Below are 15,174 nucleotides of genomic sequence, written 5' to 3' on the forward strand. Positions count from 1 at the left end.
CTTCACACTACAATTTTTAAGTTGCTATTTAGAAATGAACAGAAGGAAATGAAATTGACTTAAAATACCAGGTGGTGCTTTGACACTGGCCGGTTGCTCCCCCAAAAGGAGCCAAGTGGTTCTTCCCTCCCTCCCTCCCGTTCACATGGAGATCAAAGTTGAGCATTTCTGCAAAGGCACCCAATAGTTACTATCTCAGCAGCACCTTCCTTCCTCTCCACCCCCACCACCCATCACCTTAACGATCTGCCTGGCATGCTGCCTGCCGCCATCCCAAATAACACAGGCAAATGACACACACACACACACACACACACACACGACTTCTACACTAACGCCACACCTCAGATGCCCCTAAAACAGGTTGTGCTGCTGCTGTTTTTAAAAGCAGCAGCAGCAGCAGCTCTTTGCAGGGCAACCAGACGAAATTTTGGAACAATGCTCACAGTCAGACCATGTTTGCTTGAAAGCAGCACCTTGGATAATTAAGCATCCCTGATTGGAAAACCCACAGATTAGCACCAGATTCTGTGGACAAGGTAGGATATTGTGCTCCTCTTCCCATAAACATTTTCACCAAATCTTTACAAGCAAGTCTTCTCCCCCTCCCCTTTAAAATGAAAATGGAGAATAGGGTCACTCTGAACAACTCTCTTGGACCTCAACCCCCCCACCCCACCCCAGTTGAAAAACAAAGTCACTCAAGGTATTGGGGTGGTTGTGGCAGTTACACATATGCCCACAATCCGAAAACAATCCGATAAGCTCCCAAACAAGGTGATACGAGACCTGTCACAACTTGCCCAATATTTCATCACATGCCTCATCTGTAGCGCGCAAAAAAGCATCCCTTTGGATGTAACCACAACACACCCTTCTAGGTACAGTGGTACCTCGGTTTAAGAACAGCCCCGTTTACGAACTATTCAGTTTACGAGCTCCGCAAAACCAGAAGTAGTGTTCCGGTTAGCGAACTTTCCCTCGGTCTAAGAATGGAATCCAAACGGTGGAAGGGCACCGGCGGCGGGAGGCCTCATTAGGGAAAGCGTGCCTCGGTTTAAGAACGGTTTTGGTTTAAGAACGGACTTCCAGAAAGTATTAAGTTCGTAAACCGAGGTATCACTGTAGAAACAAAATCCACAGTGCCCTTCTATTATGGTACATCAAGGGAGGAGGGGGGGAGTCTCAATGACCCTTGGCACCACGTACCATGACCCTAACCCGCCACACAGTAGTTGTCTGTGGGAGATGTGAGCCTCATTGCTAATCAAACACATCTATCTGTAGGAAAGGGCATTCTTAATGCGCCGTAATCTCCCGCCGCACTCTTGCATTTTCAGTGCCTGCGTCAGTTCAACAAGCTGGCCAGAAACCGAGTGTTTCATTTTGCCTCTCCCCGACCGCCCCATAAGCAGGTTCCCCATCACACTGGACGTATTCTTGCAACACGCGTATACGCAAAAGCATTAAAAAAAAAAATATCCGCAGCCAGCACCGCGAAGGAAGCGGGAGGGAAGAACGAATTTAAACCATCAGTTGGTTGTAATTAAATGAGCCGCCAACAGCTAATCAACCCGGCTCTTCGCTCTGGCTTGGCCTGAGGTGAGCACGACCCAGGCAACAGTGAAAGGAAATCAATGCCCTCGTTTGGGCGTCCACAGATGCACGCGCCGCCGCCGGGCCCCTCACCTTTCATTGTCCGCGTTCTTGAAGCCAGGTAGAATGTGCCGGAAGCTGCTGTTCCTGTCGAGCTTGGGTTGGCTCTTTGTCCTCTTGATGGAGCCTTTAAGCCGCCGGCTCAGGAACCCCTGCGGGGAGACAGAGGAGGGGGGCGAAAATTACCGGGACGGGCAGGGGACAGATGCGCACCCGTTCGGGCGACTTCTGAGCCCTGACTCTCCCGCCGCGGCAGCAGTGGCACCGTGAGGGCGGGGGGTGGGGTGGGGTGGGGGGAGCGATGCTGGCTTCTGCCTCTCTGCCGCCGCCGCGCAAATATTCCATCCAGCCCCTGCTCAGAGAAGCCGGCGCTGCTGCTACGTTGGCGCGAGACTCCCCTAAGCCTCGGTTGCCTTAGCAACCACCAGCTCTCACACACCCCTTTTAAAAAAAATAATGCCACCGAGATACAAGACAAGCATATTGCAACTCCTGGCACATCGAAGAAACGCTCTCGCGTGGGAGGCAGTGTGGGTGTGGGGGGGGCGGCAGAAGGGAATTCGGCCTGTCGCTATGACCGAGAGACTCCGTGCCCACCGCGGGGGGGGGGGGCGGGGGGGCAAAGGTGAGACCTTGTGGCAATGGAAAGGTGGGCAAGTTGACCAACACTCAGCTGGGTATGTCAGTAGGGATCAAACACACACAGAGAAGCATATGAGATCACCTTTGAAATGAAAACCTTGCGAGAAAGAAAATAGAAAATTCTTTCCAGTAGCACCTTAGAGACCAACCGAGTTTGTTCTTGGTATGAGCTTTCGTATCTGAAGAAGTGTGCATGCACACGAAAGCTCATACCAAGAACAAACTCGGTTGGTCTCTAAGGTGCTACTGGAAAGAAATTTCTATTTTGTTTCGACTATGGCAGACCAACACGGCTACCCACCTGTAACTTGCGAGAAACTTGAATGGGGCTTTAGAGATGAGGGAGAGAGAGATGAGATTAACCCTTCAAATGCAAACCTTGGGGAAGAGGTACCTACAAAACTGAATGGGGCTTGTGACTTAAGCCAACTCCATGGGGTCACCCACTGACAGTCCAAAGAGGGGTGGTTAAACAAAAAGCCATTTTCAGAGAGAGGCACATATTCCATCGCTCTGTTTCCACTAACAGGCTGAGCTGTGTGGTTCTAGAGTGCCACCTAGGGAGGCAATACCAGCCCACCTGAACCCCGAGTGTTCCATCACCTGACGACCCCCCCCAAGGGCCAATCGCAGCCCACCAGACCCCATTAAAGACCCAAGTTCAGCGCTTTCCTCTCAGTATGAGCAACTCATCTCCAGTGTGAGGACACCAGTTAAGCTCCTGCCTCCCCCCACCCCACCCCAGATTTCAGCTATGCATTTGCCTCTGGCCCCTTGCATCCTTGTTTGGTGGTCTGACATTTGGGCCTCCTTGGGACCACATACCTTACTATATAATAAAACTGTAAAGTCTTTTAATCACCATGTTAGTTTATTTTTTTTTGCTTAAAAGCATTCCTAAACCACCTTAATATTTTAAATCTCCAAGCAGTGTGCAGGATACAAACATAAAAAACTGTCACTAGGAATGGAGCCCCTCTATCCATAGGCAATCTACCTCAGAGTGCAAGGCACCTTCAACGTAAAAACAGGGAGTCTTATTGCCTCTGTTGCCTAGCTTGTGGGCTTCCCAGAAGCACCTGAGTAGCCAGGTATGAGGCCAGGATGCTAGAGAGGATAACCTTTGGATCTCCTCAACGCTCCAAGCTCTTGTCGCACAGTTCTTTTCATGCAAAGTTCATATCTTGGTGCAAAGTCCACATCTGGATTTGAGGCACCATTAAGGGCAGAAGGCTGGATTTCAGAGAACAGGATGGGTCTTGAACAGGCAACTGGAAGGATATCAGACTCTTTCTCATTATCCAACTTTAGCAAAAGAAGAGAACTGCAATTAACAGACTGTAGCCAGAGTATGTCAGGGTAATCTCCATAAATGAGACTTCCCCAAGACAGTAACTTCCACGTGTTTTGTGTAGTAGCAAATTTAAAAGTGCAGAGTCTCTTCATGATAATCACAGCCACTCCTCAGATTATACGACCTAATTAGTTTATATAATAATTTTATAATTATGCAATAATTAGGGATGCATTGCGACAATCAATGCGTATCTCCATGCATTGCCTTTCTGTGCACATCAATGGGCAAATGATTTGGAGAAACCAATGTCTTCTTCTGGAGTGACTTTGTTCCATTTTATGTAACCTCAGAACTTGCACCCCATTCTCTTGCCTTGTGTTTTCCGTACTCCGAGACGCTTAGCTTTGGAGTACACAGGATGCCTCCTCCTCAGTGTTCTTCCCATGCATTTTCTCCAGAGTAACCCTGGGAGCCCATCCTCAGTGGCCGACTCCCCTCTTGGAGTCACTCTGATTGACTCCAATTGACACACAGCATGAGAAGACCTCAGCGGCTTGAAAGCTCCTTTTCCATGCTGATTGGGCGGCCCGAGGACGCTGGCAGCAGGGACCCCTCCGAAGGCTCTGCCACAGAAATAGCAGCAGGTCTTTCTGATTGCCCCTGATTGCTACACCTCTGGACTACAACTCCCATCAGTCGCAGGGGCTGATGGGAGTTGTAACCACAAACATCTTCGCCTACGTGGCACACTGCGTAATCCTCAATGCGCATCATGCTTGGACCTCCCATACATCTTTGGGGTCACTGTCACAGTGTGCTCATCCACTGGCAACACATTGATAACAGCGGTGTGTCTTCCATGTAAACTGCAGTGGCCTTAAAATATGCAGATTGCTATCTGCATAGCTATAGCTATGCCCCCATGGTCAGATGCAGCAATGCTCCTGAATGCCAGTTGCTGGAAGCAGCCCCTGCTTACAGGTTTCCCACTAAGGCATCTGGCCGGCAACTATGAGAACAGGATGCCTGGACTAGGTGGGATTCCTTTGGCCCGATCCAGCAGGCTCTTCTCATGTTCCTTCCCCAGGCACTCAGTTTCTGGTGCTGGCCTGTGCTCTGTGCCATGGCAAATATTGTGGGCAGAATATTGGAAAGTGGCGCACAAGAAACTCAAGGTCTTCAGCGACACTTTTCCCTTTTTGAAAGACAGGAGGACGTACCAGCTGACTCCCTTCCTTTATCTGTCTGCCTTCTCCATTCAGGTAATTGTACCTTCCTTATCACCATGGCTACAGAGAACCTGAGGAAATAATATACCGGCATTGTTCAGTGTGAGGGGAAGTGTGTGTTTGTGTGTGTGCTTGAGTGCCGTCCAGGGAGAAATCCACACAGGCATCTTTGATCCCCACCAGACCACCTTTATCCAACCAACCGGAAATTTCTGGCAGCCCCCTCCCCATTCCTTTAATGCAAGTCAGGCTGAAATTCAACAGGCAAAGCCCTTTCTTTGGTGACTCTCAAATGCCCCTCCTGGTTCCAAATCACAATCAAAATAGAATAGCATCATGGGGGGAAAGGGGAGGAGCTGTGACCTTCCAGATGTTGTGGGACACAAATCCCATGAGCCCCAGCCAGCATGGCCAATGACCAGGGATGATGAGAGTTGTAGTCCGGCAACATTTGGCAGGACACAGGTTCCCCATCCCTCTGTGGGTTAAATGGACTGCCAACTGGATTCAGCAGGAATCTTCATGTGGCTCCCTTCTACCCATGGTACAAGGCATATTGGCATATTGTTGTGCACACCCAAAACTCCAAGCGGTCAACGGAGACCGTAGTGGCTTTATTTACACATCTATACAACATAAGCATAGGATGGAGGGACTCACAGCATTAATTCCCCGACAGATCTTGCTTCCCCATTATGGTTCCTGGGAAGCCCCAAGTTTTGGGTCCAGCACAAAACAGACAGGCTTCGGTGTATCCAGCTTCCAGCAGTAGCCCAACTATCTCACACAGCTCTCTTTAGGCACAGCTCACCTGGTGTATTGTTCTCCATCTTAGGATGGCATGGCTTCCAGCCAGGTGTGAAAGGACCACCCATTTGTCTCTATCACCCATAATACAAGAACTGAGGATCTTCCAGCAAAATATAGATCCAGGACAGAGAATGGAAAGGACTTGGTGATGTCTCTGGATTTAAGGGGCTTTGAAAGGGCATTTTGACAATTTAGGAAGGGTTTTTTTAAATCAGCAGCTACTAGCCATGATGACTTAAATGGAACCTCCCCATTCAAATGCACTCTACCTTTGAGTACTAATTGCTGGGGAGTGACAGCAGGAGATAGCTGTTAACTCCATGTCCTACTTCTTGGCCTTCCGAAAGGCATCTAGATGGCCACCATGGAAAACAGAGTGCTAGACCAGATGGGCTTTTGGTCTGATCCAGGTACAGGGCTCTACCTATGCCCTCCTCCCCATGATGCCTCCATAGGACCACCTTCTCCTACCGGTAGTGGAGAAGACCACCACCCTCTCCTTTCACTCCCTCCTTTGTGTTCAGGATGGCACCCTCACATGGGGACAATGCCTCCTCTCCGAGGATTCCATTCAGAAGAATGATTTGTGGCACATTCTTTGTGGATTTATCTGCGATGCTTTTCAAGGGCCGTCTTGCAAACGCCTCTCCTATGCACTGAGACTGATATTAGTCACTGCCTGGAAGGCTTGTTTTGCTTTGTTCTCTGAGAGGCACACAACTGCCTTTGGGGGCAAGCAGGGAAGTGAGGCTGGGAGAACAAGACCCTATGCATGGCTGTTGTTGGGCACCCCCACCCCCAGATTCTCATTCCCCCAACCATCCCTGTACCAGCTCCACAACATAAGACTGTATCATATGGCATCAGAGAGAGACCCACTGGAAAATGGGGGGAGGGCCTTGCAAACAGAAGGTTCCAGGTTCATTCCCCAGCGCCATCTCCATATAAGGCTAGCAGAGACTCCCAGCTGAAATCCTGGAGAGATGCTGCCAGCTGGTCTACTGAGCTAGATGGACCAATGGTCTGTCTTGTTATAAGGCAGCTTCCTCCTGTGTTCCTAACTCTTGGCGCTGTCAAGAGGAGGAGAAGGTAGAAGAGCCCCCCCAGACCTGAAGAACACTGGTGCCAAAAGACCCAGGCTAAAGAGCGAGGGCAGAGCACGTGCCTCTGGACCCCAAGTCGATGGACGCAGCTCATGAGTGGTAGGTGGTCCTCAGGAATAAGCCCCCTTTCCTTCACAGCAGCTGTGGTGAGGAAGTCAGAACATCTATTAAGGACTCCCCGGTCAGCCTTCCAGCTGCTGGAAACAAGAGCATGGGGGGGTCTCTGGCTTCTTGTGCCGGATTCTAATAACTCTGCCTTGCTGAGGTGCAGCACCTTGCCTGAACCCCTTTGATAAGAGTGTAAGAAGAGCGTGCTGCCAGGGGCAGAGTGGGGGTGGGGCTAGCTGGCCCATGGGGCGGGGGGGGGAGCGGGAGCACGCACAGCGATGTCAGGCCCCCCCTCCGGGATGGCACCCGGAGCAGGCTGACCCCCTTCCTCCGCCAGTGCCAGTAGCCCATCTAGCCCAGCATCCTGTTCTTACAATGACCAAGCAGGTGCCCATTGTGGGAAACCAGCAAGCAGGACCCGAACACAAGAGCAAAACTCTCTCCTCCTGCGGCTTCCAGCAGCAACTGGTATTCAGAAGCATTGCTGCCTCTGATCATTGAGGCAGAGCATAGCCATCATGACCAGTAGGCAATTATGGCCCCTTATCCTCCTCTGTGAATCTGTCCTATCCTCTTTTAAAGCAGCTTTGGCCATTGCTACTTCCTGTGGCAGGTGGGTAGCCGTGTTGGTCTGCCATAGTCGAAACAAAATAGAAAATTCTTTTCAGTAGCACCTTAGAGACCAACTGTGTTTGTTCTTGGTATGAGCTTTCGTGTGCATGCACACTTCTTCAGATACGTGAAAGCTCATACCAAGAACAAACACAGTTGGTCTCTAAGGTGCTACTGAAAAGAATTTTCTATTTTGTTTTTACTTCCTGTGGGACAGAGTTCCATAGTTAATGCTGGGAGCCCCTCCATCCTATGCTCAGGTTGTATAGATGCAAAAATAAAACCATGCAGCCCAGGGGTCAGCAAACATTTTCAGCAGGGGGCCGGTCCACCGTCCCTCAGACCTTGTGGGGGGGCAGATTATATATATATATATATATATATATATATATATATATATATATATATATATATATGGGAGAACGAATTCCTATGCCCCACAAATAACCCGAGGGCTGGATTTAGAAGGCGATTGGGCCGCATCCGACCCATGGGCCTTAGGTTGCCTATCCCTGATGTAGCCTAAGGACACCACAGTCTCTGCCGATGCGTATTCCAAGGAAAGCAAACCCTGGGTAAGCATCTGGAACCACCAAAGTCTCTCACCGGTCAAAGACTGGGGTGTGTGCAACAATACGTGGTTTGGATTCTTCCCTTCCCCCTGCAAACAAACAAACAAACAAAAATCAAAGACAAACGAACCTGTCGTGAGATTTCTGACAATTAATGCACTTACAGGGCATAACAAAGTTTGGAGCCTTTTCCAAATCAATCTAATAATGTTCATGTTTAAGCATCTTCAGCTTGCCTTGTATAAAATGTGGGAGATTTATTTTCCGATGGAGAGCACTAGATCCCAATCAGAAACACGCTTTTGAAACCCCAGACACAGGCACGAGAGTGGGAAGACGAGTGTCTTTGAGATTAAAGGAGATAATAATCGCCAACTGACAGAAATTTATTCACCCTCCTATAAATCTAAACTTCGACATCACTTTCTTCAAGCATAATCATCCTGGCTTGAGTACTTGCTATCAGCCGCAAATCATTACGCATGTATTTTTTCTTCCTCTCGCCTGCCTTTTATAGGACAGAAACAGCTTTGAGAGGGGATGAAAGGAAATAATTTACAGCAGACCTTGGCGATGCCCCCCTGTGATTAAAGGGGATCCCTTTGAGCCCACAAGCAGGGCAAGAAAGTAAAAGCCCCCTCTTGTTGCTGCTCCTGGTGTTCAGAGGTAGACTGCCCCTGAAAAGGGAGGCTCCATAGAGCTAGCATAAGGGCATCTGAAGAGCCTTGTTGTTGGGGCAGATGATCTTGACCAGGGCCAAATTCAAGGTGCTACAATTTTTATTTTTCCAGTTCATCAATACCTGTATTTTTGCTGTAATAAGAGCGCAGAGAGTCCATTCACATTGTCCCTTTGTTAGATTCCATGTACTGGGTATATGATTCAAAAGGATATTTTCCTCTGCAAATTTAAGAATATTCCATACAGTCATGTTGATTGTCTCTATTACTTTCTGCCAAAAATTAATCAATATAGGGCATTGTACAAACATATGTTTTAGAGAAGCATTATCTCTGTTCCATCTCCAGTAGCTAGATGTCTTAGCTAGCCCTTTCTTAAACAAGTGTAATGGGTCCAATAAGTTCTAAATACTATTTTTCGTTGAATGAGTCCTAATCTGAGGTCCAGAGACACCCTTATTATAGAATGTACCGGTAGTTACCGAATCTGCAACAATTTGGATTGAAGGTATGTACAATTTAAATTCTCTACACAAGAACGAGTTGCGAACAAACGTAGACTTGCCATGAACAAATTTAACAATATCTGGAATTCATTTTTTATGAATACCGTATTAGGTTAATGTCTGGTTAACTGCAATAACAATTTTTGTTGTTGTTGTAATGCATACAATTTTTTTGTTGTGGTTCTGTTTTGTTTTCTACACGGGCACCAATTTTCTTCTTTTCTTCTTTTGTGTCATCTTACTCTGTGCACTTGTAATCATGTACTTTTTATCTTTCAATAAATAATACATATTCTTTATTGAAAGAGAAAAAGTACAGGATTACAAGCACACAGAGTAAGATTATACAAACATACATACATTCAAGGTACTACTATTAGGATGCAAAGCTCTTAACAACTTAAGACCAGCTTACTATCAAGATCGTTTTGTGATCTTGCCCACTCAGCTGCTTTGACCTGCAGAGCTGGCGCTCTTAGAGGTGCTACTTAACACCCATTCTGCATTTATAACAATTTTGTATTTATATGCCACCCATCTGACTGTAATATTTTTGTGTGGCAGCACCTGCACTTTGGAACTCCCAGCTCACTGATAGAAGAAGAAGAAGAAGAAGAAGAAGAAGAAGAAGAAGAAGAGGAGGAGTAGTTTGGATTTGATATCCCGCCTTATCACTACCCGAAGGAGTCTCAAAGCGGCTAACATTCTCCTTTCCCTTCCTCCCCCACAACAAACACTCTGTGGGGTGAGTGGGGCTGAGAGACTTCAGAGAAGTGTGACTAGCCCAAGGTCACCCAGCAGCTGCATGTGGAGGAGCGGAGACACGAACCCGGTTCACCGGATTACAAGTCTACCACTCTTAACCACTACACCACACTGGCAGGCACCCTTGCCCTACTCTTTTCACCACAAACCCATCCATATTTATGGAATGTTTTCCGTATATTGCTTCTTTTCAGTTCTGTGAATGCTTTAAATAGGTGTTTTTAACTTTTGCTGGTAATTTATTGTTCCATTACTTTTTCAACGTGCTTTGAGGGTTTTAAATATGCAACAACAACAACAACAATAAATAAAGTTGTGTATAACTTTTCTGAAACACAGTACATCAATAAATAAGTCAAAGGGTGGGAAGGTGCATGTCACTTACACAGCTAAGGTTCCGACAAGTTGTGCCTCTAGCTCAGAATTGCCTCCTCTGAATGGCAGTGCATTTGGGGGGGTCTTGAGCAGAGAGGGTAGTTTTCCCATCATAGCTGCTGCTACTACCATCTCTCTTTAGCTGGTGATGCTGGGAGGTTTTAATCTGCTACCTTCTGCACGCAAATCATACCGGTATATTCCATCACTGTGCCATAACCCCTTCTTGCTAATACAGTGGTACCTCGGGTTAAGAACTTAATTTGTCCTGGAGGTCCGTTCTTAACCTGAAACTGTTCTTAACCGGAGGTACCACTTTAGCTAATGGGGCCTCCCGCTGCCATTATTTCTGTTCTCATCCTGAAGCAAAGTTCTTAACCCGAGGTACTATTTCTGGGTTAGCGGAGTCTGTAACCTGAAGCGTCTGTAACCCGAGGTACCACTGTACTGCTGAATCCAAATGAATTAATCTTAGTAGCCAATCCCAATACGATAAGATGGCAAAGTGGACTCTGTTCCCGCACCTGTTGCCTCTTTTTCTGAATTTTGGGGAAGTGTGCTTACAGTTGGACATACAATACTGTACATCCTTACTGTGTCCGCTTCTGGTGAGGGTGAGAAGGACAAGTGATAGACACCAGTCTCCAGCATAACAGAACCAGTAAAGTCAAAGTGCCTGTAATGACATTGTCTACCATTCTCTTCTCCTCATTTTCTCCTCTCGTGCTAGACATTATACCATGAGCTTCTTGGGGCAGGAGCTTGTCCCTTTTGATACGTGCTAGATAGCACTAAGAGCAAGAAAGGCTCTGAATAAATCATAGAATTGCAGAGCTGGAAGCGATCCCGAGGGCCATCTAGTCCAACCCCCTGAAATGCAAGAATCGCAACTAAATAATTCTTGGCCAATGGCTATCCAACCTCTGCTTTAAAACCTCAAGTAGAGGAGAGCCCGCCACCTTTTGAGGCAATGTGTTCCACTATCAAATAGCTCTTACCCTCAGAAAGTTATTCCTAATGTTTGGTTGGAGTCTTTCTTCTTGTCATTTGAATCCATTGGTTCAGGTTCTACCCTCCAGAGCAGCAGAAAACAAACTTGCTCCATCTTCCTTGTGGTACCCCTTCAGAAATTTGAAGATGGCTATCTTATCACCTCTCAGTCTCCTCTTTTCTAAGCTGAACATATCCAACTCTCTCAGCTGTTCGCCCTAAGGCTTAGTTTCCAGCCCCCAGATCATCTTGGTCGCCCTCCTGTGCACACCTTCCAGCTTGTCAATATCCTCCTTAAACCGTGGCGCCCAGAACTGGGCATGAGACTCCAGGTGTGGTACGACCAAGGCAGAATAGACCAGTACTATGACTTCCCTTGAGCTGGACATTCTACTTCTGTTGATGCAGCCTAGAATTAGCTTTTATTTTTCCTGCAGCATCACACTGTTGACTCGTTTTAAGCTTGTGGCCTACTGAAGACCCCTAGATCATTTCCACATGTACATTGGACGCTCGGGTTGCGAACGTGATCCATGCGGGAGGCACGTTCGCAACCTGCAGCGCCGCTTCTGTGCATGCGTGAGCGCCGAAACCTGGAAGCAACCCATTTCGGGTTCAGCGCGAGTGCAACCCGAATAAATGTGACCTGCAGCATTCGCAACATGAGGAATGACTGTATTGAGGGCAAGCCAGCTGTCCCCCATCTCAAATTTGTGCATCTGTTTATTCCTAAATAACAGTAAACTTCACTGCATTGCATGCTTTCCCAAAGCTTCAAATGATAGGAAGGTTATTGAAAAAAATTCACTATACTTTGGTTTCATTTATGTATATAAAAATCATGCTTATCTATCAAAATTTCCAGGATACTCTGACATTAAGCAAAACCCCAATCTCTCCAAGCAATGCAAAATGCCTTTGCTGCATCTATATCCAACCATTCTGATGACTGTCAATAATGGGGGGCTTGGGGTTTTTCTTGTTTTAATACGATAAGGAAGCACAGAGAGACCCCTGCCCTTTTCTACAATTGCATAAGTATTGAACAATCTCCTCTCGAAGAAGCCCGGGAAGATGGCAACAAGATCCGCATATTGTTTTCAATAATTTAATTGCAAAGCCCCCAAGACGGTGCGTATGTTCAAAACACATCCTGAAAGTGTGGAGATCTGCTTGGCAATCCATCAATCTTCTGCTCACCCTGTTGGCTTCCCTCCCTCCCTCCACATCTTTCCCTTAGCATCTAAACATTTGTATTTTTGTATCTGTGATTGAACAGCATGGATTTTGTGGCAATTAGGATTAGTGATGCCAGTTCTATCCCACACAGCTGTTTTGTACCTACTTGTTTAGCACCAGAATTAACACACTATTTTAATTTGTCCTTCCAAATCTTAACAAACAAGAAATGATTCTAAAAACACCACTCTGGCTCTCACCGTTGGAAGCTATAGCGGTAAAGAAAAAGAATATGGCAGAAGGGTGGACAACTTCATAGAAGTTTATTAAAAAAAGAGGGAGGAGAGTATAAATTAAAAGAATTTAAGGAATTATCAGGAAAATTAACATACAACATCATCATTTGAACAAAGTACGGTATTTAAGAAAGATAAGATACGAGGGTTTGCGGAAGAAATATCACAATTAGAGAGAGACCTGTCGGAATGTAATATAAAAGTGTTGTCTAAAAGGTATTAAATATTATTGGAATGGGAGACAAAGGATAAGCAAGTAAAATCTTCAACGATACATTGGGCAATAGATAATATGCATATGTAAGAATGGGAACGATTGTGGAATATGGATATAAAATTTACAGCATGTCTAAGACAAGGGTGGCCAACTCCCAAGAGACTGCGATCTACTCGCAGAGTTAAAAACTGGCAGTGATCTACCCCCTTTTGGGGGGTTCAGGTCAAAGTTGTTGAGCTTCTTTTAGGAAGGCCCATTTTTTAGGGGTTCAGGTCAAAGATGTTGAGCTTGTTTGACGGAGGAGAAAAGCCCCACTTTTTTGGGGTGCAAGGCAAAAATGTTGAGCTTTTTTTAGGGGAGCCAAAGTTGTTGAGCTTCTTTGGGGGGAGCCAGTGATCTACTAGTGATCTACCACAAGACGTCCAGTGATCTACCACAAGACGTCCAGTGATCTACTGGTAGGTCACGATCTACCTGTTGGGCGTGCCTGGTCTAAGAGAAAACTATATGAAAAAGATATATCGATGGTACCTAACACTGAGTAAATTGGCAAAAAATGTATAAATGCAGATCAAATAAGTGTTGGAAATGTAAAGAGAAAGAAAGTCCTTTTTATAATATGTGGTGGTGTTGTAGTAAGTTTAAAGCTTACTGGGAAATGATATACATAATGGATTGAAAAAGATGTTTAAAATAACGTTTGTAAAAACAAACCAAAAAACAAACCAGAAGCTTTCCTTTTAGGAATTATAGGGATAGAAATACCCAAACTGTATAGAAATTTATTCATGCATGCGACCAGGGCCAGTGCTAGGGTTTTTTGCGCCCTAGGCGAGATCACCTTCTGGCGCCCCCCCCCCCGGCCAATCCCTAGCACCGGCCCTGCGGAGAAGCCCGATTTCGGGCTGCTCCCCCTCCCCCGCCACTCTGCCGCTGGCGGAGCGGCACCGGGTGGCAGTGGGGGGCAGGCTGGCCAGCGCCCCCTCCATTTTGGCGCCCTAGGCAACTGCCTAGTTCGCCTAAATGGACGCGCCGGCCCTGGATGCGACTACAGCGGCAAGAATGCTACTCACCCAAAAATGGATAGAAGCAGAAGTCCCAGCAAAGGAAGAACGGATACAAAAACTCATGGAATATGCAGAAATGGCAAAACTTACCAGAAAAATAAGAAATCAAGATAACAAACTTTTAAAATAAAAGAATGGAAATGGTTTATTGAATATTTACAAATAAAACTGTAAACAGATAAGAACATTGGCAGGATTATTGTAATAACCTGCAGTTTTATAAGAGTATATATTTAAAGCAGATGAATAAATGAGCGAATTAAGTTGATTTGGATATGCAGAAAATATTAAAAATAAATTTAAGGAACTGCAGAAAGAGGGAGAGGGAAGCCAAGTTTTGAAATGTTAAAATGATTACAGTATAAAATTATTGAAATGTATAAAATTGAAAAAAAATTTTTTTTAAAAAAAGGTTCCTAACCAGGGTGTTAATCTCATTTGCTTTCCATAACCATTTCCACTTCTTTAACTAATATGAACACTTAGCACTGATATAGCACTTCCCAAATTCATGCAGTATTCTAATTCAAATTCAAATTTATTGCGGCTATAAGCCCATAAATATTCTAATAATTCTTACTCCAAACTTGCAAGGTAGGTCAATAGTATCATCACCCCCCATGTGTAAAGTGTGGTGTACTGTAGTGGTTAGAGCAGCTTTTTCTCAACCTTGGGACCCAACCTGTTGTTGGACTAAAACTCCCATCATCCCTAGCTAGCACACCCAGGGATCAGGGATGATGGGAGTTGTAGTCCAGGAACGCCTAGCTACCCCGGGTTGAGAAAGGTTGTGTTAGAGTGTCAGACTAGGACCAGGGAAACCAGGGTTCAAATCCCCCACTCTTCCATGAAGCTCACGAGGTGACCTTTGACTTTTGGGTCACTGCCTCTCAGCGTAATCTACTGCACAGGTTTGGTGTTGGGATCAAATCAGGAGGGGAGGGGAGTCATATATACACCACTTGGAACTCGTTGGAGAGAAGGTGGGATACACACGGAATAAATAATAAATAAAAACCTTATAGCGTAGCGACTGGCCTTATTTTATTGGGAGGGTGAAGGGGTGGACT

General features: G+C 46.1%; 1 protein-coding gene across 7 annotated transcripts in view; it reads right to left on the minus strand.

Annotated features, from left to right (window-relative positions):
- DAB2IP (DAB2 interacting protein) overlaps positions 1–15,174 on the minus strand; it is a 230,449-nt gene that overhangs the window by 127,444 nt on the left and 87,831 nt on the right. For 6 of the 7 annotated variants that reach the window (XM_033138343.1, XM_033138342.1, XM_033138341.1 and 3 more), the window contains exon 3: positions 1,690–1,808. The exons of the other annotated variant lie outside the window; for it this stretch is intronic. In XM_033138343.1, the coding sequence (XP_032994234.1) occupies positions 1,690–1,808 (119 nt within the window). The remainder of the gene's footprint in view (positions 1–1,689; positions 1,809–15,174) is intronic. 7 annotated transcript variants of the gene reach the window in all.

The sequence above is a fragment of the Lacerta agilis genome, chromosome Z (genome assembly GCF_009819535.1).
Source record: "Lacerta agilis isolate rLacAgi1 chromosome Z, rLacAgi1.pri, whole genome shotgun sequence".
NCBI classification, from domain to species: Eukaryota; Metazoa; Chordata; class Lepidosauria; order Squamata; family Lacertidae; genus Lacerta; species Lacerta agilis.